This window comes from Schistocerca nitens, chromosome 9 (assembly GCF_023898315.1).
Source record: "Schistocerca nitens isolate TAMUIC-IGC-003100 chromosome 9, iqSchNite1.1, whole genome shotgun sequence".
NCBI lineage: Eukaryota > Metazoa > Arthropoda > Insecta > Orthoptera > Acrididae > Schistocerca > Schistocerca nitens.
The window spans coordinates 311738187-311763980 of record NC_064622.1 but is presented as its reverse complement, the minus strand read 5'-3'; the positions used below and the strand labels follow the sequence as shown (position 1 = coordinate 311763980).

Genomic DNA, 25794 nt, shown 5'->3' with positions numbered 1-25794 from the left:
GGAAATAACAATATGATTTTCAGAATTTCATATGATCATTGACCAAATAAAAAATTTGAACTATTTTCATACTCTACTCATTCTCTATCCCTCTTCTTCTTCTTTTTTTGTGACTTTGACCCCCATCAGCGTAGATTCAGCATGGTAGTTAACGGGTTTGGCGTGGCTAATTTAAAGGGTGGCTGGATGCTCTTCCTTGTCCTACACCATAAGCCCCCTGGAGCGAATATGAGGAAACCAACAGTCTGTGTAGGGCAGTTCGTGTGAAAGTGAGAGAATTTTTTCTAAATGTCCATGAATCATGTAACTTCAAATGGTTCAAATGGCTCTAAACACTATGGGACTTCACATCTGAGGTCATCAGTCCCCTAGACTTAGAACTACTTAAACCTAAGGACATCACACACATCCATACCCAAGGCAGGATTCGAACCTGCGACCGTAGCAGCAGCGCGGTTCTGGACTGAAGCACCTAGAACCGCTCAGCCACAACAGCCGGCAATCGTGTAACTGAGGCGGGGCTTCGGTAACAGCCCAGTATTTACCTAACACGATGTGAGAAACCACCTAAAAACAACATCCTGCTTGACAGTCTCAGCGACCCTCGTCGTTATTTCGCCGGGCGGATTGTATCTGGGACTGGCGCCGCCCCTCCCCCCACCCCCACTCCCTTCACCCACGCAGCGCTTTAACACAGACGGCTATCCATGTGGGTCTCTTTATCTCTCCTACTCATTTAGAGCTACGGTCTTATATCAAACGTTTAACACAAGAAGTTATGTATTAAAGCTAGAAACTAGGTGTACGTCTTGACGCAGCATAAGTCACGACTTGCAGATCACCCAGACTTCATTCACTCAGTACTTAAGAGTGAGAACACTTAGCGACTTCCAACAACCTACACTTCAGTATCGGACATGACGTTTGAATTTATTACTTCTTTACCATTAACTATAGACAAAACAGTATACAAGTATAAAAAAGAACTTTCCAGGGATTTGAAAGCATATGCCTGGAGATTAGAGTATTTGTGCAACCACATTTCATACACAAATGTTAGTGTGGTTATTTTTGTTGTGTTCTTCAGTCCAGAGACTGGTGTGATGCAGCTCTCCATGCTACTCTATCCTGTGCAAGCCTCTTCATCTCTGAGTATCTACTGCAGCCTACATCCTTTTGAATCTGCTTAGTGTATTCATCTCTTGGTCTCCCTCTACGATTTTTACCCTCCACACTTCCCTCCAATTCTAAGTTGGTGAGCCCTTGGTGCCTCAGAACATGTCCTACCAACCGATCCCTTCTTCTGGACAGGTTGTGCCACAAATTCCTCTTCACCCCATTTCTATTCAATACCTCCTCATTAGTTACTTGATCTCCCCATCTAATCATCAGCATTCCTCTGTAGCACCACATTTCGAAAGCTTCTGTTCTCTTCTTGTCTAAACTAGTTATCGTCCATATTTTACTTCCATACATGGTTACACTCCATACAAAGACCTTCAGAAAAGACTTCCTGACAGTTAAATCTATACTCGATGTTCACAAATTTCTCTTCTTCAAACCGCACTCCTCAACATTGCTACTCTACATTTCATATCCTCCCCACTTCGACAATCATCAGTTATTTTGCCCCCCGAATAGCAAAATTCATCTACTACATTGTCTCATTTCCTAATTGAATTCCCTCAGCATCACCTGATTTAATTCGACTACATTCCATTATCCTCGTTTTGCTTTTGTTGACGTCCATCTTATATCCTTCTTTCAAGTTACTGTTCTTTCCGTTCAACTGCTCTCCCAGGTCCTTTGCTGTCTCTGACAGAATAACGATGTCATCGGCAAACCTCAAGGTTTTTACCTCTGCTCCATGGATTCTAATTCCTACTCCGAATTTTTCTTTTGTTTCCTTTACTGCTTGCTCAATATACAGATTGAATAACATCGGGGATAGGCTACAACCCTGTCTCACGCCCTTCTCAACCACTGCTTACCTTTCATGTCCCTCGACTCTTGTAACTGCCATCTGGTTTCTTTACAAATTGTAAACAGCGTTTCGCTCCCTGTATTTTACCCTTGCCACCTTCACAATTTGAAAGAGAGTATTCCAGTCAACATTGTCAAAAGCTTTCTATAAGTCTACAAATGCTAGAAACGTAGATTTGCCTTTCCTTAACCTATCTTCTAAGGTAAGTCGTAGCGTCAGTATTAACCTATCTTCTAAGGTAAGTCGTAGCGTCAGTATTGCCTCCCGGGTTCCAACCTGTCTAAGGAATCCAAACTCATCTTCCCCGAGTTCGGTTTCTACCAGTTTTTCCTTTAGTTTGTAAAGAACTCGTGTGAGTATTTTGCAGCCATGACTTATTAAACTTATATAAAATAAAAATGGGTTTTATATATTTAAGGATCATCATGACATAATATAACGGGAGCACTTGTTGGAAAGGATACCTTCAGTTTCACAAATTTCCGTAATAACTTTTGCTGTTCACCGACGAAACTACAGGAAAACACCACGTTGATTCTTCTGACAGTCGCAGACAGGGTTATTCTTACTGTCTGGCCTATTTAAGTGGGAAGCAGCTGAGCCATTGTTGGTATGCATCCGTACCAACCTAGTTATCAGCTTCACGATCACATGAAAGTTTCGTAACGGTATGAGTTTTTAAGTGCTCTTCGGATGTCATTACTGTATTTCCCTTTGTGGCACATTGAATAACATCGGGGATAGGCTACAACCCTTTCTTATTCCCTTGTCAATCACTGCTTCCCTTTCATGCCCTTCGATTCTTATAACTGCCATCTATTTTCTATACAAGTTGCAAATTGCCTTTCGCTCCCTATATTTTACCCCTACCAACTTCTGAATTTGAAAGAGAATATTCCTCTCCCCATTCTTCCTCGACCAGTTTCCGTATCCATGACTTGAAACTGACAGCTGGACGTCCGTTACAGGACCAGAAACACTGACCTTGCACGCCGACTAATTGACTTTGTAATTGTAAACCAATCCAACATGATCTTGGACCCGTTAACATGAGGTTCTCATACCTCTTTGCTCATTTTGCAATGATTCTTGTACACTTTCCAGTATCTGTATGATCATTTTGCTCTTCCTCTTTCGGTTTTCGATAGACTAAATTTTATTTTTGGACTCTGATACTATCAGCACGTTCTGGAGACCCACATGACGACCAAATTTGAGTCTCTAGTAGTGAAAATTGAGCATTTCGAAAGCAGACGAAATTGCTTGATATATTTCTGACTTGGGACAAGAAACGCCATTTGAGCCTTCTGCTAGACAATGCGTACAGTTCCACTTCATGGCAAGAAAAGTTGACAGCGAAGAAGGTGGATTGGTCAGAAGCCGTAGCACACGTACACCAGTGTTGTTACGCTCTTGGAAGTAGTTCCTACTTATGTATTATTACTAAGTTAAGTCAATTGAAACTTTAAGGTATTCTAATGGATTAAGAGCCATCAAAGTTTTTCTTTATCACGCTTGAAATATGTAGTTTTTTATTTCAAAAATCGTTTAGACTCACAGTACTGTTGTGCTCTGATTGTCGCGTTGTTAATACGCAGTAATAAAATGGGTGAGGATGCTTCTTGTTCCGTAGTGAATCACTCGTGAGGATCACGGTTAAAAAGTGCCGATAAATAGTTCGTTCTTAAGTTCCTCATAAACCGGCTTCGAAGTTTTCCGAGGAACTGTATTTAATACAGTTGAGATATAAATATGCGTTGGATGTATAGCGTAGTCGATGCGTTGTAGATTGATAATGTAAGGCAGCTCTAGAAGCGCTGGTTCAAGTCTCGCTCATATTTATCCATTCTTCCCTTAAGTTTGAAATACCTGCATTTCGTAATTGTAAAAGTCATCAGTTTCTATGAATAATGCACGTCTCCTTGTTTCTAATTGCATACTGCGCGCGAAATTCCTGTTTTCATTTCAAATATAAATTCTCAATAATCGATATTTTATGAAAGATTGTTAATAAAGGTTGCTTAAATTAAGAAAACAACAATTTAATTATTAGGGCAAAAATGAAAAACCAAATACTCTTCATCTGGACTATGTCCATTGTTTTATATCATAGATGTAGTTTCACACGAGCCAGAGTGATAAGTGTCATAGAAACATGAAAAGCAATCATTTTCACAACATCGAGCACACCATACAAATGCTGAATTTTTACGTTTGTCATTGTACCATTGCAATATGAACCCAAGAGAACTGATCTGCAGCCAAGTTAAGGGATTTGACCCTAGAAGTAACAAGACTGTCAAGCTACCAGACACACTGGAACTAACGCACACAGCTTTTTCACGCGTCACTGCCGAAGGCTGACGGCACGTCAGAAAAGAAGAACGCGTCACTGCCGAAGGCTGACGGCACGTCAGAAAAGAAGAAGAGAAAATGCGGCGCCTGGGTGGCTTCATAGATTCTGTTGTTGATCGACTCGTTATCAACGTAGCAGATGACAGTTCCAGAACTGAAACGTAATTCACGGATTCGGATAAGGAAGGAGCTAAGAGATTACCAGGCGTTTGAATGTATTTAATACCTTCAGCAGCTTCAGTATTCGACAGAACTGTGAAATCCTAGCAAAATGCTTTTGCATCACACCTAGGTCGCTCAGAAAAATTACCCGTGTTTCAGTTAGGAATTTTCATCACCCTTATTTGTAATTAGAATACTATGGTAGGCGAGAACAAGACCATATTATCCTTTCCGTCTGATCACCTAAGAAGCGTGCGGTAGCAGCGAAGTTATGCGGAATATTGTTTCATTCGCTTTACAAGTTAAATGACATTCGAAGATATATTGTTTCTTTGCTCGTCTCTTTTTAGGTCTGACCTGCGACTGCTCACATCTCTGCAAGTTAGTTAGGCCAACTGGCTGATCTGTGCTGTCCACGTTTAATGCGCCAGTAAAGCTGAGGTCCCTCATTATAGCGTGTAACTCAGCGTAAAACGTATCATTACGATCGTATTTGACTGTAAAGGACACAGCTTTGCTTCTGCTCCACGAGAAAAGAAATCCAATGACATTCAAGCAAACCGCGAAGAAGACGTGGCTTAATGTTTACATTGGTTTTTCTTATGGTGAAAAGAGTATTGCAGTCTTCAGCTTCTGCTGATGACCGCTAGCTGCAAATTATGAACTATGAACACACCGAGAAGGCAGCAATAGAACTTTTGTGACGGCGTTCGTAGCTACAAACACCGCCACACTTTTAGTAGCGGGCCGACCGGTCCGCTGGAACAGTGAACAGAAAGAATGAAACCCGAACATTCGGATTGAATGAAAGTCGGTACTTATCTTTATTACGAAGATACAGAAACACAGTGGTGAACATTGTCTCTACAGAAATCTGTCTAGTTCGAGTCGGGCAGCTAGGTCAGCGTCGGCTGACGACAAATAACAACTCTGCTGCGATGTACCCACACTGACTAGCAAGTACACACTGCGGTGGCGAGTATACAACTGAGCGGCAGAATCCAGAACTGAACTGTCCTAGCGCTCGCGACTCCAGCGCTTAAGAAGCCGGAAGCCAGCGGTGGCGCGCGCAAACTTGCGGCGATTTCCTGTATCGCTGGCGCTGCTTATGCGGACGGCGTCTGGACTTTGATGCTGCCAACCTTTTGGCAGCGGGCTCGGGTGGCATTACTGGCTAGGATATAACACTCCTCCCCCCCAAATCGCCGCACCGTCGTTGAATAATGACGTGGCGAGCGTCGACGGCGGGGGAGGGGTCTGGCCGCAGACGTAGCAGAAGAGACCGGGGCGGAGACTGTTGTCGGTGGCAGTCCCCGGTCCGCACCCCAGCATTGGCTGCGCGGGGCCTCGGGAAACACCGACTGAAAACCGAGGGCAGGGTGCACGCCTGTGACCACGGGTGCAGCTTCTGGTACTGGACGCGACGGAGCGTCGGGACCCACGAAGAGAGGCAGCGTCTCCTGACGCTGCGTCGACGGCTGCTGAGTGGGCGCCGGACAAGGCGCTGCGGTGTCAGACTCCTTGGGGGTGCCCAAGGAAAGCGGCTGTAGGACAGGCTGCACAGCCACCGCTTGGGAAGGCGGCCCGGCTGAGGGGTCGACGTCCATCAGCTCCGAAGGTGGCGGCGACTGAAGAGGAACCGCAGGCGCCGGAGCGACCACCCGGGGCGCTCCCGTATGAAGCTGCGCGGGAGGCATCAACGGGACGGGCTGTCGGCGTGGTAGCGGCGACGGCTGCTGCTGCTGCCCTGGGGGCGGCAGCGAAGTCGGAAGGCGCGGCTGGAACCCGCCGTGGACCAAATCTGTGGACAAAGAACGAGCGGCAGAATCCGGGCGGCCAGCGCGGCGCAACTGGTTCTGATGCCTCCTGTGCACCCCAGTAGCACCTTGAACAGTATAAAACCCGCGACCCTGGACACGTATCACGGTACCACGTTCCCAGCGACGGCGACCGTGATAAACTCTGAAAAAGACGGCGTCGTTGCGCTGAAAACGCGTGCGATGCTCAGAAGCGGCGGGTCGATCCGGGGGGTGCAACAACCGTAGTAGGGTGCGATGACGACGGCCGTGGAGAAGCTCCGCAGGCGAAGGGCCGTCGCGTGGCGTGGTCCGGTACGACGACAGGAACGTGATGAGGGCCTGCTGACGAGAGTGCGTAGCACGAAGGCGGTCCATATGATCCTTGAATGTGCGTACAAAACGTTCCGCAGCACCATTCGATTGAGGGTGGAACGGCGGAGTAAGAACATGGCGAATGCCATTGGCAGAACAAAAACTTTCAAATTCAGCAGAGGTAAATTGGGGACCATTGTCAGACACTAAAACTTCTGGAAGACCCTCAATACAAAAAATTGAAGTCAACGCCTGTATAGTTTGTGCAGACGTTGTAGGCTGCATGGGCACAACAAACGGAAAATTACTATATGCATCTATCACGATGAGCCAACGAGAATTCCAATATGGACCAGCGAAATCAATATGTACTCGCTGCCAGGGACCGGCAGGGCGTGCCCACTCAAAATAGCGTTGAGGCGGAGCAGCTTGGTGTTCGGCACACGTCGAACAATCTGTAGACATCTGCGTAATCTGCTTATCAATGCCGATCCATGTACAATGACGGCGGGCAAGCTGCTTGGTGCGGACCACTCCCCAATGACCTTGATGCAACAAGTCGAGGACCTTGGATTGGAGCACTTGGGGAACCACTACACGAAGCTGGTCATTCTCGGTGCGTAACAGCAAAACTCCGTGCGAAACAGACAACAGATGACGTTGCGGATAATAGCGACGAACCACAGGATCCGATATGTCCTTTGCCTTGGACGGCCAACCACGTTGAACAAAACGTAATAGTAAACTCAGATGAGGATCCGTAGCTGTCTCACGTGCCACCTGACGATAATCAATCGGAAAATCCCGGAGGGATTGATGCTCATCGGCGTCAATCTGATGGCAAGAGTCGTCAGAGGAATCGAAGACCTCATCCGCAGCAATCGGCAATCTAGAAAGCGCGTCAGCGTTTGCATGCTGAGCTGTAGGGCGATACAGTATCTCATACTGGTATTGTGATAACAAAAGAGCCCAACGTTGTAGTCTCTGAGCTGTCCGCTGAGGAACTGGTTTAGACGGATGAAACAGTGACGTCAGGGGCTTGTGATCTGTTACTAAATAGAATGGTCTACCATAGAGGTAGTGATGGAATTTTGTGACACCGAACACAATAGCCAACGCTTCCTTGTCCAATTGGCTATAATTACACTGAGCTTTGTTTAGTAATTTAGATGCGAACGCAATAGGACGTTCGGTGTTACCGACTCGGTGAGACAACACAGCACCGAGGCCGAAAGAAGAGGCATCACAAGCTAACACCAGAGGCTTGTTAGGGTCGTAATGGACCAGACAACGATCATTCAATAAAGCCTCTTTAAGCTGCTGAAAGGCTGATTGGCAATCAGCTGACCACACAAACGGAACATTCTTACGGCGGAGACGATGCAACGGTGCAGCAATCTGTGATGCATTAGGTATAAACCTAATATAATATGTCAATTTGCCAAGAACTGCTTGCAATTCATGCAGATTGCGAGGGGCGGGCAAATCACGAATAGCTGCTAAATGTGACTGGGAGGGATGAATGCCTTGAGCATTAATAACATGTCCCAGATACTCCAACTCCGTAAGGAAAAATGAACATTTATCGATGTTGCAACGGAGGCCTGCCTGAGACAACACTGTAAACAAACACTCCAAATTACGGAAATGTTCAGCAGGCGTCCGACCGGACACAACAATATCGTCTAAATAGTTGCAACACGATGGCACATTAGCCAGAAGTTGGGACAAAAAACGCTGAAAAACAGCTGGAGCTGACGCACAACCAAAAGGCAAACGCAGAAAACGGAACAACCCCAACGACGTGTTTATGACAAAATACTGTTGTGATTGCTCGTCGAGGGGCAATTGCAAATATGCTTCACGGAGATCAATTTTGGAAAAGAAACGAGCTTCCCCTAACTTATCCATCAGCTCGTCCGGTCTAGGCAAAGGAAAAGAATCAATGACAGTCTGAGGATTAACTGTCGACTTAAAATCAGCACACAAACGTAACTTGCCAGACGGTTTCTTTATAATAACTAAGGGAGAAGCCCACTGGCTCGCTGAAACGGGTTGAATAACACCGTCGTTTTGCCAACGACGAAGTTCATCTTCTACAGGTGCCCGGAGGGCGTGAGGCACTGGACGAGCACGAAAAAATCGAGGCTGAGCATTATCTTTTAACGTAATATGAGCGGCAAAGTTCGCAGCACAACCTAGTTCGTCTTTAAATATGTCACTGTAACGGTTACACAAATCGGTTATGCTGTCTTGAGGAACAACAACAGAATTAATTTGCAACACATTGTCTTGGATAGACAGGCCAAACAAGTCAAAACAGTCTAATCCGAAAATGTTTACACTGTCTGTAGCGCGGAGCACTGTGAATGAAACTGTTTTGGTATTGCCACGGAATGTGGCTGGCACGCTACATACACCTAACACAGGAATTTGTTCTCCACTATACGTGGCCAAAGAATGTTTTGCCGCTGAAAGTTTAGGGCGGCCGATAGCCGCATACGTAGCACTATTTATGAGAGTCACAGACGCACCAGTGTCTAATTGAAAATTGAAGGTCTTATCCTGGATGCGTAGCTTCACAAATAGTTTATTACACTGTCTCTGAATCGGTGCAGCGGAGGCGGAAGACACAAAATCAGCGCGTTTAGCGCGTGTTCGCTGCTTACGACAACTCGTGGGTGGGGCGGGTGGAACAACAACTCCCGCCTCACTTGCAGTCTGTACATTACTTTTTACAGCGTTTGAATTACGCTTGGGTCGCATAGCAGAGGGCTGGGTGGGTGGCTGATTGCGAACAAGTTTATTACCCACACGAACCGTGGAAGAGTCTTTAAACGCGACCTTCTGGGCGGGCTGGCTTTGAAGAACATGAATATCCATGGGCTGGGCAGCACTAGAATTGTTCTTGCGTTTACGCAAACAAACAGTCTGGATGTGTCCTTTCCTTTGACAAAAGTGACAAACCGCGTTTCTTAACGGGCAACGTTCACGAGGATGAGCAAGAACACACTTAGGGCAAGACTTAACTCTATCATTTTGCACACGCGGCTGACGAATGTGTTTAACATGACGCGGCCGGCTAGTGTTTACAGTCTGACTCTGCCGGTGGGGCCGCGGGCGTGACATAACTTGCTTAGCACAGGCAATTTGAGAAATACATGGCTGATCTAACTCACACTCAGCATAGTCAAAAGTATCTTGGGCTTCAATGATGTTCATCACAGTCTCTAATGACGGGTCAGGCAACTTTAAGATAGCAGCACGAATACGAGAATCTGCAATGTTTTGAGTAATAGCGTCTCGTAACATGACATCACTGTAGGAAGCTCCACACACACAATTAAATCGGCACTGACGGGTGAGGCCCCGTAAATCTGTTAACCACTGTTTATTAGATTGATGTGGCAGTTTCTTTAATCTGAAGAACTTGAATCTGGCTGCTGCCACATGAACTCGCGACTCGAAGTACTCAGCAAGCTTGGTAACCACAACGTCATAGTCTAAAGCTTCTGGCTTGGATTCCGGGCACAACTTACAAAGTAGTCTATAGACTTCCACGCCTGCAGTGGAAATTAAATAAAGCTGCCGCTCATTACCTGTGATTTTGTAGACTGACATGTGCGCCTGCAACTGCGCGAAATATTCTTGCCATTCTTCTCGTGATGCCTCAAAAGCACGAAAAGGCGGTGCTGCCTGTGCTTGTTCCTTGTGTGGTGGTGGATTAGCCGCTTGTTTGGCGATTGCTTCCACCAGACTTTGTATTTGCTGACTCTGTAACAAGATCAACTGTTGTAATTCGGCAGACATAGTGAACACAAATTAAACCAGCCCCCAAAATTCTATCTCAAGAAACAAGTTGAACCAGCCCTGCACACGAGTTCGGAAGTCCTCGTCGCCAGTTTTGTGACGGCGTTCGTAGCTACAAACACCGCCACACTTTTAGTAGCGGGCCGACCGGTCCGCTGGAACAGTGAACAGAAAGAATGAAACCCGAACATTCGGATTGAATGAAAGTCGGTACTTATCTTTATTACGAAGATACAGAAACACAGTGGTGAACATTGTCTCTACAGAAATCTGTCTAGTTCGAGTCGGGCAGCTAGGTCAGCGTCGGCTGACGACAAATAACAACTCTGCTGCGATATACCCACACTGACTAGCAAGTACACACTGCGGTGGCGAGTATACAACTGAGCGACAGGATCCAGAACTTAACTGTCCTAGCGCTCGCGACTCCAGCGCTTAAGAAGCCGGAAGCCAGCGGTGGCGCGCGCAAACTTGCGGCGATTTCCTGTATCGCTGGCGCTGCTTATGCGGACGGCGTCCGTACTTTGATGCTGCCAACCTTTTGGCAGCGGGCTCGGGTGGCATTACTGGCTAGGATATAACAAGAACTGTACGCTGCAATTTGGAGACAATTATCGACCTAGTGAGTACGCAGCCCTCTCCATACCATTCGCTTACAAACAACAGTATAAATTGTGCGCTGCGCGGCCATGTCACGTGTTGCACAGCCCCTCATGCCGGAGGTTCCAGTCCTCCCTCGGGCATGGTTGTGTGTGTGTTGTCCTTAGCGTAAGTTTAAATTAGTTTAAGTAGTGTGTAAGTCTAGGGACCGATGACCCCTGCAGTTTGGTCCCTTAGGAAATCACACACACTTGAACATTTATAAACTGTGCAGCACCGTGAGAAGTACAGGGTGAGGCAGTGAAGCGGCACGATTTTGTAAAACCACCAAAGATTTATTTACAAGTAAAATCATAATAGTTGAACATGGATCTCAAGTACAAGAGTGGAAATTAAAGATTTAACTTAAAAACAATCATTTTTTAAATATGGTGTCAGTGAGGTGTCGTCCTTGGTTTTGCACACATTGTCTAAGCCTGAGATGAAATTGTCCCATGACGTTTCGTAGCATCTGTACTGGAATGTTGTTAATTTCCTGTCGAATTCGCTCCTTCAGGTCTTCTTTTGTTCTTGGTGGATTTTCCTGGAAGACTTTGCACTTGAGCAGTAGCTTCAAAGGTTTTAACCCAAAGGAGAATGGCTTTCCTTGATGGCACGGGAGCCCGTGGCGGCAGGTTGAATTCACGACGAAAGGCGCGTTGAGCACCAACCACACTATCCGCGTTTCTGTAATATGCCTTTACGGCATATGCACGTTGCGCACTCGACCAACGCTCCATGGCTACTGCCGGCCGCGGTGGTCTAGCGGTTCTGGCGCTGCAGTCCGGAACCGCGGGACTGCTACGGTCGCAGGTTCGAATCCTGCCTCGGGCATGGGTGTGTGTGATGTCCTTAGGTTAGTTAGGTTTCAGTAGTTCTAAGTTCTAGGGGACTTATGACCTAAGATGTTGAGTCCCATAGTGCTCAGAGCCATTTGAACCATTTTTTCCATGGCTACTGAAACTTCCACCACTCTAGACGCCCAAGGTCACTTCCCCCACTCTCGCAACCCCCCTCCGCGCCCGACAACCACTATCGAAATCGTGCCGTTTCACTGCCTCACCCTGTATTTTCTCCGTTAGTAGCCCCAGAAGAAGGAAAACTGCAAACGTGCTCGGAACGTCGGTTTTATCCACAGAGCAACAGCTATTCTGCAACATACCGTGGCTCCGGAATAGAATTGCTCCCACAATCTCTTATTCGTCAAGTATGTGATGCCACATATCGTACATGTTGGTTAAAGGACTGTGAATTTTTGCAACTAGCCTAAAAAAAATAAAAAAAAGATACTGCAGTTTTACTTCATCTAAACATGAAGCCATCCTATTTTTAGATTTCACCAAAGTCTTAAACAAGTATGTCCCTAGCAACGTTGTGGGGGATGGGAGAGACCAACCGTGGGTCGGTAGCAGAGTTAGAAAGCTGCTACGAAAGCAGAGAGGGACGTGGTTTAAATTATTAATAAATGTGAATGAAGCCAAAATGATGGTAAGGAGGTCAACGCCAGAAGCACTTAGTAAGTTAAAAAGTAAAATTTTGCTAACTAATCAGACTAAAAATCATAAGGAAACTTACGAAAAATCAGTAAGCGGATCGAAACCATCTATTCGGAAACTCAGTGACAAAACTGGCATCGTAATGGAAGACGACAAAGAGAAGGCCGAAATAATGGATTCGGTTTGCCGAAACTGTTACATCGCAGAATTTCGCAACATGAAATCTCCTATTAATTATCGCACGAAAGCCATAAGCGATTAAGGAACAGAAAATCAACTAAAACCGCTCGACAGTGCAAAACGAACTGGACCGGACGAAATTCCTTTGAGTTTCTACAGAGTTTAGGTGAAAGAAGTTGCACATTTTCTAGAAGTAGTTTAGAGCAGGTCAATGGAGCACCAAAAGGTACTTAGCGACTGAGAATAAGTGTAAGTATTTCCCAGTTTCAGAAAGTCTCGTGGAATAGATGCCAGTATCGCTGGCCCCAGTCTGTTACAGTTCACGCATTACGAGCTTCGTTGGAGAACGAGTAGATCATCTATAAAAATCAACACGGATTCCGTCAACCTTTCAAACCTCAGTTCGCTCTTTCCGTCCATAAGATCCAAAGCGCTGAAGACATTGGAGCCGAGGTTGATCTTGAACGTAAATAAATGTAACGTGATGCGCGTAAACAGGCGAAATAGGGCCACTACCTTTCGATTTAATTGTTGGCTACCGATTCCTGGAAACAGAAAGTGCCGTAAAATGTCGGGTGGTTATAATTAAACTGACGGTGGTCCGAGTGCTGCAGCGCGAGCTGTACACGTCGCAGGACATCGTAGATATGTCCATTAATCGGTGAGCAGGCGGGGTATGCTGAAAACGTGATAGTTCCACTTTCTGTCTCGAGGTGAAAATATGGCGCTGTTTTGACGTCAGTATGCCCTTTGCTGCTTGGCGACCTGTGTTGATTTCTTTTGTGAAGTGACTGTTGATGTAAAGGGTTAAAAAGGTTGAAGTTTTCGTATGAAACGCTATAGCTGTTGAGAATAAAGACTGTGTGTTGCTGGTAAAGATGCTTTATCAGAATTGCAACAATAGCAGCGCTAAAATGCAAGACTATCGCCGACAGGAACAGCTGTGAAGAGGCCCCATGTCATTACATGGGCTACAGAATATGATCAAGAAATTTATTGTCACAGGTGCAGCAGGAAGAGAAAGGCGGCCCATTCACATGGCAGCTGTTGAAGTTACTGTAGCTATAGCCGACCGTGCAGTACAAGTCTCAAATTCTGCAGCGAGTACTCCAGAATGTCACGGGAATTTTCTCTCCCCTTATCAATAGTTGAAAAGATTTTTCGGCGCATTTTACAAGGGTGTCCCTACAGGATTCAGAATGTGCATGAAATGAAGGCCCAAGATAGGCTACAACGCAGTGACTTTGCCATTCGCTTTTTCGCATTCAGGTAAAAGGATGGCGTGTAGCCAAGGAATATTCTTTGGACAAGCAAGGCCCATTTTACTCCCTACGATGCCGTAAATGCGCAGAACTATGACATGTCGGGTTCCGTTATGTTGCATGTTGTGCAGCAACATCCACTCCACTCAGCTCGTGTGACTGTGTGGTGTGGTTTGACATCATCCTTCACTCTCAGTCCGTTTGTCTTCGAGGAGAAGACATTCCCGCGGACCTTTTCGATGTGCTGTGACATCTGTACTTTTTAAGAACCTCATTGTTTAACACGTGATTTCAGATTTTCAAGAACGTAAGTGTGTCCCCACCACTATTTTCATGCAAGATCGGGCGACACCACATGTCCCTCGCCAGGTAAAAGATTTGCTTCGACTAAACCTTCGGTAACGACCGCATCATGTCTAGGCATTTTCGAGATACGCGGCCTTCCAAAATCTTCCTACCTAAATCCATGTGACTTCTGGTTGTGGCGATATCTTGAACATTGTGTGAGTCAGAGACGTATATGAAGGACAGGATACGACGATGTCTCGAACTGATTACACAGATTATGCTGTGAACAACTGTCGACCATGCCGTATAGTGGATGCAGGATGTTGGCTGGGTCGGGAGATCGTATTGAACAGGTATCGTGACTTGTGACCATATAATAAACGTGCCAGAACCACCGTTATCATATGTTGGAACGTTTCTGCCCTTACCTGCAACCACACCACATCCTGCCTATTTACGGCACCATATTCCACCTGGTGGGACAAAGTGGAGGTATTATTTTTTAAGCATATTCCATGAGCACACTGATTAACGAACATACCTACGACGTTTCATCGTCGTGCGACGTATACAGCCCGCACAGGCCACTCAGAATACCATCAGCTTTATTATAACCACGCCGTAATCTTGCAGGTCTACCAGAAGTGGAATAACAGGAAACACAAGCAGGGCTGAGATCCATTGCGGAAATTTTAAGAAAATGTAAGTCACTCAGATATGAGGGCTTGAGGGTGTTTCAGAGTTGCTCAATAAACTCCAGTGGCAGACGGTATAAGACAGACGTTGTGTGTCCTGGAGAGTTCTTTACTGTTGAAACTTACAGCTCGAAACAAAGTCGGGAAACATACCTTCTTACCACATGCGTGTCACGAAATAACCATGACGGCAAAATCAGAGTTAGTATGTTAGTTATATGTTCAAATGTTCAAATGTATGTAAAATCTTATGGGATTTAACTGCTAAGGTCATCAGTCCCTAAGCTTACACACTACTTAACCTAAATTATCCCAAGGACAAACACATACACCCATGCCCGAGGGAGGACTCGAACCTCCGCCAGGACCAGCCGCACAGTCCATGACTGCAGCGTTCCATGTGTAATTTTAACGATTCTTGAATAGTGTAACCCCCCAGCAAATATATAAAATTGTAAGTAGGCTGTTTAGGTATTTTTATTGGTAACGCCACCTCTGTATGAAAATCACTGGCTGTGCTGTGTGCAGTCTGTGGCTGCTTTGCATTGTTGTAATACTCGCCATTGTAGTGTTAGGCAGCTGGCTGTGAACAGCGCGTAGTGTTGTGCAGTTGGAGGTGAGCCGCCAGCAGTGGTGGATGTGGGGAGAGAGATGGCGGAGTTTTGAAATTTGTCATGAACTGATATATATATATATATATATATATATATATATATATATATGATGATATTAAGATAAATACATTGTTTGTTCTCTATTAATATCTTTCATTTGCTAACTATCCCTATCAGTAGTTAGTGCCTTCAGTAGTTTGAATCTTTCATTTAGCTGGCAGTAGTGGCGCTCGCTGTATTGCAGTAGCTTGAGTAGCGAAGATTTTTGTGAGGTAAGTGATTTGTGAAAGGTATAGTTTAATGTTAGTCAGGGCCATTCTTTTGTAGGGATTTTTTAAAGTCAGATTGCGTTGCGCTAAAAATACTGTGTGTCAGTTTAAGCACAGTCCTTTATAAATTGTTCAAAGGGGACGTTTCATATGGCGACCCTACCAGGATACCTCACTGGAATCTTCTGATATTTTTCTTGTAGTTTGCGTAATTAGTGTAGCTTTTGTTTATTGCTAGCGCGTAATTATAGAGAGAATTTCCTTTGTAGTTGTAGTTTTTCATTGTTGTACAGTAAAACAGTTGTGACATGCATGTAGATTTGCAGCAAGTATTTCGCAGCTGCGTTTGCAATTAACTAGATATTATTTTCAGTGTTATGTTAATGTGTTCTCTTATTTTTGCTCTTCAAATTGTGTTTTTCTGTGTTGTTGTGTGAAATACTGTGACAATAATGGCGTGTGAAAAACGTAATACTAGGCTCCAAAGTAAACTGAGAAATGACAGTGAAAACGAAAGCAGTGTGTTAGCGCCACCGAGTAATGAATTAACTGATGTTCAAAGTAGTAATTTGGTAATTGTGCATAGGGAAATGGAGCGGGCGGCAAACAATGGCGTGGACAGTGAAACAATTAGTGAAGAGGGAAGCATTATCGATCGATCGGTCGGCAACAGCTCGCCTCAGGAATCGGGAATGACAGGACACAATTTTGCAAATATTGTAGATTCAGGTTTTGGGTCCTCACCGTTTTCTCAAATGAGTCAAGACACATTTTCCACTTGTCAAAATGTGAATGTTGCCGGTGCAAATTCACTGACGAAAAGCACTGAGGAACATGTTTCAGACACCAGTGCATTGTTATTACAATTAATGCAACAAATGGGACAAAAGCTTGAAAAGTTAGACACAATGGAACAAAATCAGAGACAAACACAGCAAAAGCTACAAAAGTTAGACAGAATGGAACAAAATCTTCAAAAGTTAGACACAATGGAACAAAGTCAGAGACAAACACAGGAAAAGCTTCAAAAATTAGACACAATGGAACAACACCAGAGACAAACACAGCAACAGTTAGACGCAATGGAACAAAATCTTCACACCACGCTTGAACAAACACGTGAAGATTTAACTACTGAGTTACATAACATCGAATCGAAATGTCAAAAAGTCTGTAATGACGTAAAAACACAAATTTGTGAGCATTTTCAACCTATTTTTTCGCGGCATGAAAATGCATTACAGAATCACGAAGCAGCCATAAAAGAACTGCAAATCATTGTTCATGAAAATCATGAGACCTTGTCGGCTAAAATTGACTCAGTTGCATCTACCGATTCGGTTACGCAACTTGCAAAAACTCAAGAAAACTTAAAGGACACAGTAGATTCGATTTCAACACAAATGGACACTCTGAAACTTGGTTCAGAAAAACACACTGAGGAAATGTGTTCACTATCGGAGAAAGTAGCCGAACTTTCGGATCAGTTCACTAACTTATCTACGAAGGTAGATGATAATCTGAAAGACACAAAACCGGTAGTCTTTAATGACACAGAAGAGTGCGAACAAATTAGGAAACTGAAACAAAATCTGAATCAAATTAATACGCAACACCAAAGAGAAATCCGGGAAGTACAAGATCAGCTGACACAGTTAATACAAGAATTACGTATTTCAGAGGACACTCGCGCTCCAACACGGGAAGAGGGACTTAGAAATACGGAAAAGCTGCAAAATAATAACACAGGGCATTTCGGAAGTTATGAAAGAAATTGGCAATGTGCATCGAATTTTGAGATGGAACGGCCGACACGACCTAACAATGACCGATATGCGACTCGCCGACATGATGATTTTGACTATAAGCTGTTCATTACTACACGTAAATTCAAAACATTTAAGAATTCTGCCAACGACATTCATCCAAAAGCATGGCTCCATCAATTCTCTCATTGTTTTCCTCCCAACTGGTCGTTAGAACACAGATTAGAATTTATGTGTGGCTACTTAGAGAATGAACCAGCCGTAAGAATGCGATCGGTCATTCACGATTGCCACAGTGAAGGAGAGTTTTACCATGCCTTCCTCTCAGCATATTGGTCTCAAGCTACACAAGACCGAGTAAAACATAGCATCATGATGATGAAACACTTTAAAAAATCTGAATTTTCCAGTCTTGTCAAATATTTTGAAGACATGTTGCATAAGAATCAATATCTTTCAAACCCATACAGCCCCTCAGAACTCATCCGCATTTGCTTAATCAAATTACCTGAACATTTACGGCATATTATTTTAGCAGGACGTTGTAAAGACGACATTGAAGCTTTTCAGGGACTGTTACAAGAACTGGAAATTGACACTGACAATCGCGGAACGCGAGAACAGGAGCAGAACAATTACAGGTCACATCTGTCACAATTCCGCGATGACAGAAATAATACACGACAAGGCTATTCTTATAACGTAAATCGTGACCAAAACAGACACCACCCGTATGACAACCGTTGGCAGAGTAGTAATAATTACAGGGAAAGATCACCTCTCCGCGGTAATGACTATCACAGAGACAATCAGAGAAACAGACAATATGGGAACCAAAACAATTATTATTACGAGAGACAGAATAACTTTAGACGCAACGGTCCAGCGCGCAGTTACGATTCAGGGAGAAATTCTCCACCACGTGACCGACAAGAAAGAAACTACAGGAACTACCGACATGACGACAGACGATGTGATCGTAACGACAGACCTGAATTGCATCAGAACTGGCGGGATTTAAACAGGGCAGGGCCCTCTCGTCACGGTGAATTTGTAGAAGTTAGGTCTCCAAATCCCAATAACGGCGCGCGCCAACAAAGAGACAGACAATGACTCGCACAGCAGGCAGCCGCGTGCGCCCGCTGGCTCCGAGAAAAATAACATAAGACGCTAGCCTTGAGAAAAATTTTAGCATTCTTTACCGACGTATACAACATGATAATTGCATTCAAATAAAACTGTGAGTACTATGAAGAGTAAAGGTTTACACCACATTTCACATGTAAAACCGTTTATTGAAAAAATAATCTGCTTTTTAACTTTGTCTTTGCCATATAACTTTTCACTTTACATTACTAGTATGCTTTGTAAGACTTAAGAAACTGTTAACATGCAACAATGTTTGAAGTTAAATATCCAGTCTAGAACCTAGGGAACATTTTTAAACAGAAATTACGAATGCATTGTTATTGTGAACGACGACACAGTGTTATTGTGTGTGTGCATTCTTGCTTGTTTGTTGCACGATTACGTAACGACTATAAGGCTCACATACTTAGAACATTTACCAGTACCGCTAATGAGATTTTAATGCAACATTTTGGTTTATTTGAAAATACATTCTGGATTTAAAGTACTTTCTGTGAGATACCAGATGACACAGTGGTTAGTTTATGTGACAGCTACACGATTTTATCACGATGCTACTAATGAGTGACAATTTACAATGTTGCTTTTGCAGTGTTTCTGTTTTATATCTGCACAGTTTTTCTGAATTCTTCTGGAAAGAAAAACATGTTTTAGTAGTAACTTTTGTGGTATAGCAACAATGAGACAGCCTTTTTCGTGGCACAACAATACGTTACAGTACAGCACTTTCTTCATCACAACAATAAGCGTAATAACTACGATATCTATACACAAAGCATTTCACTTTTGTTTATCATGAGGTAAGTACATTGACTTCTGCAGAACTTAGCTTTCGGAGGACGATAACTACGAGACTTCCACAGAGGTTATCTTACAACATGACGCACAGTTTAGCGCTACAGGACACATATTTGGGTGATTAATTTTGTACTTAAAACATTTATTTTTTAAAGATATTTGAAGTACAATGATACAAGGGTTTTCTATGATACATTTCATTCCATTGCTGTAATTTGTAACACCTGAGGGTATAATTACATTGATCCTCAGGGGGGTACATGCTTACTTTGTGTACCCTGTGTTTGGCAAGCACAAGGAGCCCTAGGCAATATGGTATTTGCTTATACAACTTTACACATCGGTACCATATTTCTGTGACACACAAATTACACAGCTATCTGATCATTTAACTGAGAGATAAACAATGTTTTTTACTACATCAGTGACACATGTTTACGCAATTACACCGTTGGATAACTTCACACTTACGAAATTGTATTTTGTCTGTACTTTGTGAACTGTTCATATATTTTTTCCGAACCATTGTGATACTATGAGAGCTTTGAATGATATATTTGGTATGAGATCATGATTTTTAAGGTACGTTTGAGGTAGATGACACTATTGAAATGAGCAGAGAATATTTTTTAGGTTTTGAAATTATTGGAGGAAGCTACAACGATTTTGAGATTTGACTGAGGTGTTATTTTTACGACGACGATGTGTATTATGCTGTTGATGTATGTTTATGATCAATAAGATGATGCTACCGTATATGAGGAATTTGATTATGCTATGTATTTATTATGATGAATTGTACTTTAAGAGTTATGAAATGTGTGTATATGCGTGAATGTATCACAATGCTGACGAAAATTTTTTTGGACACTGTTATATCAATAAGATTTTGTTTCTACAGATTTGTAACGCTAATTCTTGACCTGTGAAATTTTTTATATGAGACTGTCACTGTAGTGCAAACTGCTGTCGTAAATATTTCAGTAAGAAAGGTAAGTGACCTTGACGTAATGCGTCTTGAGCGGCCACCTGGGCCAGCCGCCTGGAGAAAAAGCCATTAGGTGGTAGAAAAAAAAAGGGGGAGGCCATTATCCTCGCTATTGACATTCCTTTGTAGAAAGCATCGTAAATACGACACGCTAATAATAACTTGGAAACATTTTTACATCTGCACACCTGATTATGACAAGCGTTTTTCTACGAGAGTTGAGAGATTTTCTGTACTACCTTACGAAATGCCCTATGGCTAATGAATGATGTTTCATGCCTTCCTTTGTACATATTTACTCATTTTGTTTAATATCTAGTTTCTAGCTGCACTGCAGCATTGGTTAAAATAAAATTTAATAGATGTACTAATATAAATATTTTATGCCTACAGATCCAGTAAATAATTTTATGATCTATTCAAAAAAACGAAGGAGCATAAAAAGATATTTCCCTTCACAGGAACTGCATACATAGTTTTCTTTTCAACTACTTGGTAATTTTTTTGGGAGAGTAAGTTATCGTGATGCATCACTCTAGTGTTAAGATGTGACATAGGTATTAGACATGGCCATTTTTAGTGTAATTTTTTTTCTGCTTGAGCTATGTCATGTTTAGATATAATTTATTACCTTTGCTTCTGCTGATTGCCAGGCATAGTGTTACTGAATTTAACTTTGTATTACTCTGTTAAGCTAGTTTTACTACTGATTTATTTTTCTTGTTGCTGCACATTGGCTCATATTAGTTGTAATGTGAATTGCTTGGTAATTTAGATTTACTGTAGCTTGCTTTGCAAATTTCCATTTTTTTTGTCATTGCTGTTTGTGTTAATTGTTTTGTGCTGCTGCATTGCCTTGTCCCTTAGTTTAACATCTGAGCTCAGTAGATTTAAGTTAGCTTAAGAGGGGGTAGACTATATAAGAACCTAACTATGGAGAATAGGGAAAGAATGCTTTGAAAGTTATATGAAAACGATTTGGGCCTAAATGAGTATTGTACAATGAGCCATATTTATTTTGAAAGAAATATGGTTAGAATACAGAAAAGAGGTACAGATAGGATTTTTGGGAATAATGATGAACGAAGGGAGATCTCCAAGAACAAAAAAGGTTTTGTTCGCAAAATACTGCAGTACCAAATCTTATACGGAAAACAAACCCTGTCCTTTCCTTTTGTGTTATCCCACTATGTGTTTGTGTACCCTTGTGTATTTGTTTTCTTCCTGTCTCTGTGTACTGTTTCATAGAACATTTTTCTCTTCTAATATTAAGTTACATTCACTATGATGAGGAATACTGTTATCCTCAAATACAATTGGCATTAATAATATGTTATTTACTTTGTAAAGATGTTTAGACATTATTTATTCTGTTTTGTGTTAATGCTCATGTGTGAAGGCGATGTTTCGAAAGTTATTCTGATCTTTTATGTATGTACTCATAATTCCTGTAACACTGACGTATATGTCTACTTCTATTCTTTTGTAACGCCTGTTTTTCTACAAATGTTATCTGTTATTGGTAACGCCACCTCTGTATGAAAATCACTGGCTGTGCTGTGTGCAGTCTGTGGCTGCTTTGCATTGTTGTAATACTCGCCATTGTAGTGTTAGGCAGCTGGCTGTGAACAGCGCGTAGTGTTGCGCAGTTGGAGGTGAGCCGCCAGCAGTGGTGGATGTGGGGAGAGAGATGGCGGAGTTTTGAAATTTGTCATGAACTGATATATATATATATATATATATATATATATATATATATATATATATATATATATATATATATATATATATATATATATATATGATGATAAATACATTGTTTGTTCTCTATTAATATCTTTCATTTGCTAACTATCCCTATCAGTAGGTAGTGCCTTCAGTAGTTTGAATCTTTCATTTAGCTGGCAGTAGTGGCGCTCGCTGTATTGCAGTAGCTTGAGTAGCGAAGATTTTTGTGAGGTAAGTGATTTGTGAAAGGTATAGTTTAATGTTAGTCAGGGCCATTCTTTTGTAGGGATTTTTTAAAGTCAGATTGCGTTGCGCTAAAAATACTGTGTGTCAGTTTAAGCACAGTCCTGTATAAATAAGGGGACGTTTCAAAATATTTTTATGGACAATGACAATTAATGATAAATAGCAATCTGAACCAAGTGTAAACTCCCAGCAAAAATAAAAGAAAATTATCAATAATTTAAATGTGAATGGAAATAGTGTTCAACGCAACCTCCCAGTAAAAATAAAAGAAAAGCCTATGATAATGAAAACGTGCCAAAAGTTATTTCCCCACAAGATTACTGAATAATAATGAGCAAATGTTGTTGAGCTCCCACAAAAATGTAAGTCAATTCAATGATAATGAAATCTCAGTGACAATGAAAACGCAAATAGACCGAAATGTCGATCTTAAGAATTAAACCCGAGTTGTTACCTCAGTAAAACTGCATGTCTAAATTCTGCTCTTATTCTTCGCCATAGCGTGGAGCAAATGTATCGTAAATTTTCTTTGAATTTAAGTGAAACTTTTCTTTAAGGAAATGCATGGGAAACTTTCTTTCAATTCAAATGATTGTCTTCTTAAAAAAAATGCTTTGAAACCAAAATTATTATTGGGGCGTTTCTTGGAAAAATTAATTACAATAAATATACATTACATTATCTGATGTGCGCAATGCTGCTTCATTACCTTATTAAAAAATATACCTTGTCCCGAATCTTGACCAGAGGGCCAGGTAGACGCCCGCCAACTCCTCACACACGACAACGACCGACTACTACCCGCAACTACTAGCACTGACAGAGTGCAACTAGCAACTACAACTACTGACTCCCTACATGCAACTGAACTCTCGCGCGGTCAAGCGCAGACTAGCAACGATAAATAACTCTCTGGTCAGAGATTCTGTCATGCCTCGCCATCGCTGTACTGAATGCATACGCGTTTCAATGGAAATGACGTAGAACGAGTCAGTTTACAGGATATGTATACAAGATTAGGGAGGAAATAGAAGCAATTCAGAGGCGGGCTGCTAGATTTGTTTCTGGTAGGTTTGATCATCACGCGAGTGTTACGGAAATGCTTCAGGAACTCGGGTGGGAGTCTTTAGCGGAAAGGAGGCGTTCTTTTCGTGAATCGCTACTGAGGAAGTTTAGAGAACCAGCATTTGAGGCTGACTGCAGTACAATTTTACTGCCGCCAACTTACATTTCGCGGAAAGACCACAAAGATAAGATAAGAGAGATTAGGGCTCGTACAGAGGCATATAGGCAGTCATGTTTCCCTCGTTCTGTTTGGGAGTGGAACAGAGAGAGATGATGCTAGTTGTTGTACAAGGTACCCTCCGCCACGTACCGTATGGTGGATTGCGGAGTATGTATGTAGATGTACATGTACATGTACATGTGAACGCTAATGAACATATAATTTTTTCATTCCTACTCAAGCTGAAAAACTTGATTTTTTTTACAAGCTACCAGATTTTAAATAAAAATTGGTGAATGAAACAGAAGGAGTTTTTCGGGAAAAAATAATTTCAAGTTAGATTTAAAACTTACTTTGCTACCTAACAGATATTTCATGATATTAAGCAAATGATGAAACAATTTTGTTGCTGCATTTTGAACTCCTTTCTGAGTCACTGACCTCTTTAATAGTGGTTAATAAAGGTAATATTTTCCGTTAGTGCTGTAGATATGGACATCACTATTCTTCTCAAACCATGACGATATGGAGCTGCCGGCCAGTGTGGCCGAGTGGTTCTAGGCGCTTCAGTTTGGAACCACGCGACCGCTACGGTCGCAGGTTCGAATCTTGCCTCGGGCTTGGATGTGTGTGATGTCTTTAGGTTAGTTAGGTTTAGGTAGTTCTAAGTTCTAGGGGACTGATGACCTAAGATGTTAAGTCCCATAGTGCTCAGAGCCATTTGAACATTTTTGATATGGAGCTCATGCGGACGTTTTTGGATAGTCGTTTTTCCCACGTAGAGAGAAAAGAAATGTGCTAGAAACACACATCGCCACACACCTTAACTTTATTTGCAGAGCATGGATGTAGCTGTAGATGTAGCCTCACGTAACACTTTCACCAGATTGGTCTCTACTTGTCCAGGATAATCCAGATCTTGTACTTCTTCCATATTCTTTTTGTACCAAAGCTGTTTGTAGTTTATGGCTCATGCATCCTCAGATGTAAAATTTACTTTACCTGCATCTCTTTGTGTTTATCAAGGTGTTCGATTAGATTATTTGTTGTTCATTATTCCACGTTTTGCCCATACATGTATTCCGCAATGCCTTGTGAGTTCTTAATACGAATTTTCCATTGTATCTTTCTAAATGGGCAACGGCCTTGCCACAGTGGATACACCGGTTCCCGTGAGATCACCGAAATTAAGCGCTGTCGGGCGCGGTCGGCACTTGGATGGGTGACTATCCAGCCGCCATGCGCTGTTGCCATTTTTCGGGGTGTACTCAGCCTCGTGATGCCAATTGAGGAGTTACTAGACCGATTAGTAGCGGCTTCAGTCAGGAATAACACAATAACGGCCGGAAGAGCGGTGTGCTGACCCCACGCCCCTCCTCTCCGCATCCTCTTCTGAGGATGACACGCTGGTCGGACGGTCCCGATAGGCCACTCGTGGCCTGAAGACGGAGTGCTTTTTATCTTTCTAGATTACCGGATGATTAATGCCTCTGAATGCGGGTTCCTTAACTTCTGATGCCGATGGAGAGAAATAAAACAATAAGAAACTTTCAAGATAAACGGACAGAGCATAAAATTACAGCCACGGCCTTCTCAAAAACAAAGTCCTACGTTAGTTTGAAGTGTGTGACTTTTGTATGCTTACGATTGATAAAAGTAAATTCTGAACCCTCATCAAAATGTGCCACAAATACAGCTTACGAAATTCATCAATGTGATGTGATGAATTTTTATAGCTGCAGTCAAATTCCATGTTTAGGATCCAGAACTTACGCGTGGTAAGTAAATACTAACAGAAAACATATCTCTATAGCACAATATTTATTACGTTAACATAAATCAGAAAAGAATTTCACGGTAACAACAGACACCGGAGAGGTTTCCGCACTGTTCCCAACTTACATTTGGATGACATTCACAGAAATTAAAAATACTGCAGGTCTACATGACCTACCACAACATAAATGTCTCTCCCCGCTACTTTAAAGGATGTGAGGTCACGGAAACTGGCATAAACATGAAATTATTA

The 25794-nt window shown here is 42.6% G+C and overlaps 1 protein-coding gene across 1 annotated transcript in view; it reads right to left on the bottom strand.

Annotated features, from left to right (window-relative positions):
- LOC126204201 (proline-rich protein 2-like) overlaps window positions 1–9495 on the bottom strand; it is a 28690-nt gene extending 19195 nt beyond the window's left edge. The window contains exons 1-2 of the mRNA XM_049938601.1: window positions 9282–9495; window positions 5826–6302 (exon numbers count right to left, since the gene is read on the bottom strand). Coding sequence (XP_049794558.1) covers window positions 5826–6302; window positions 9282–9495 — 691 coding nt within the window. The remainder of the gene's footprint in view (window positions 1–5825; window positions 6303–9281) is intronic.
- Window positions 9496–25794: the final 16299 nt, after the last annotated feature.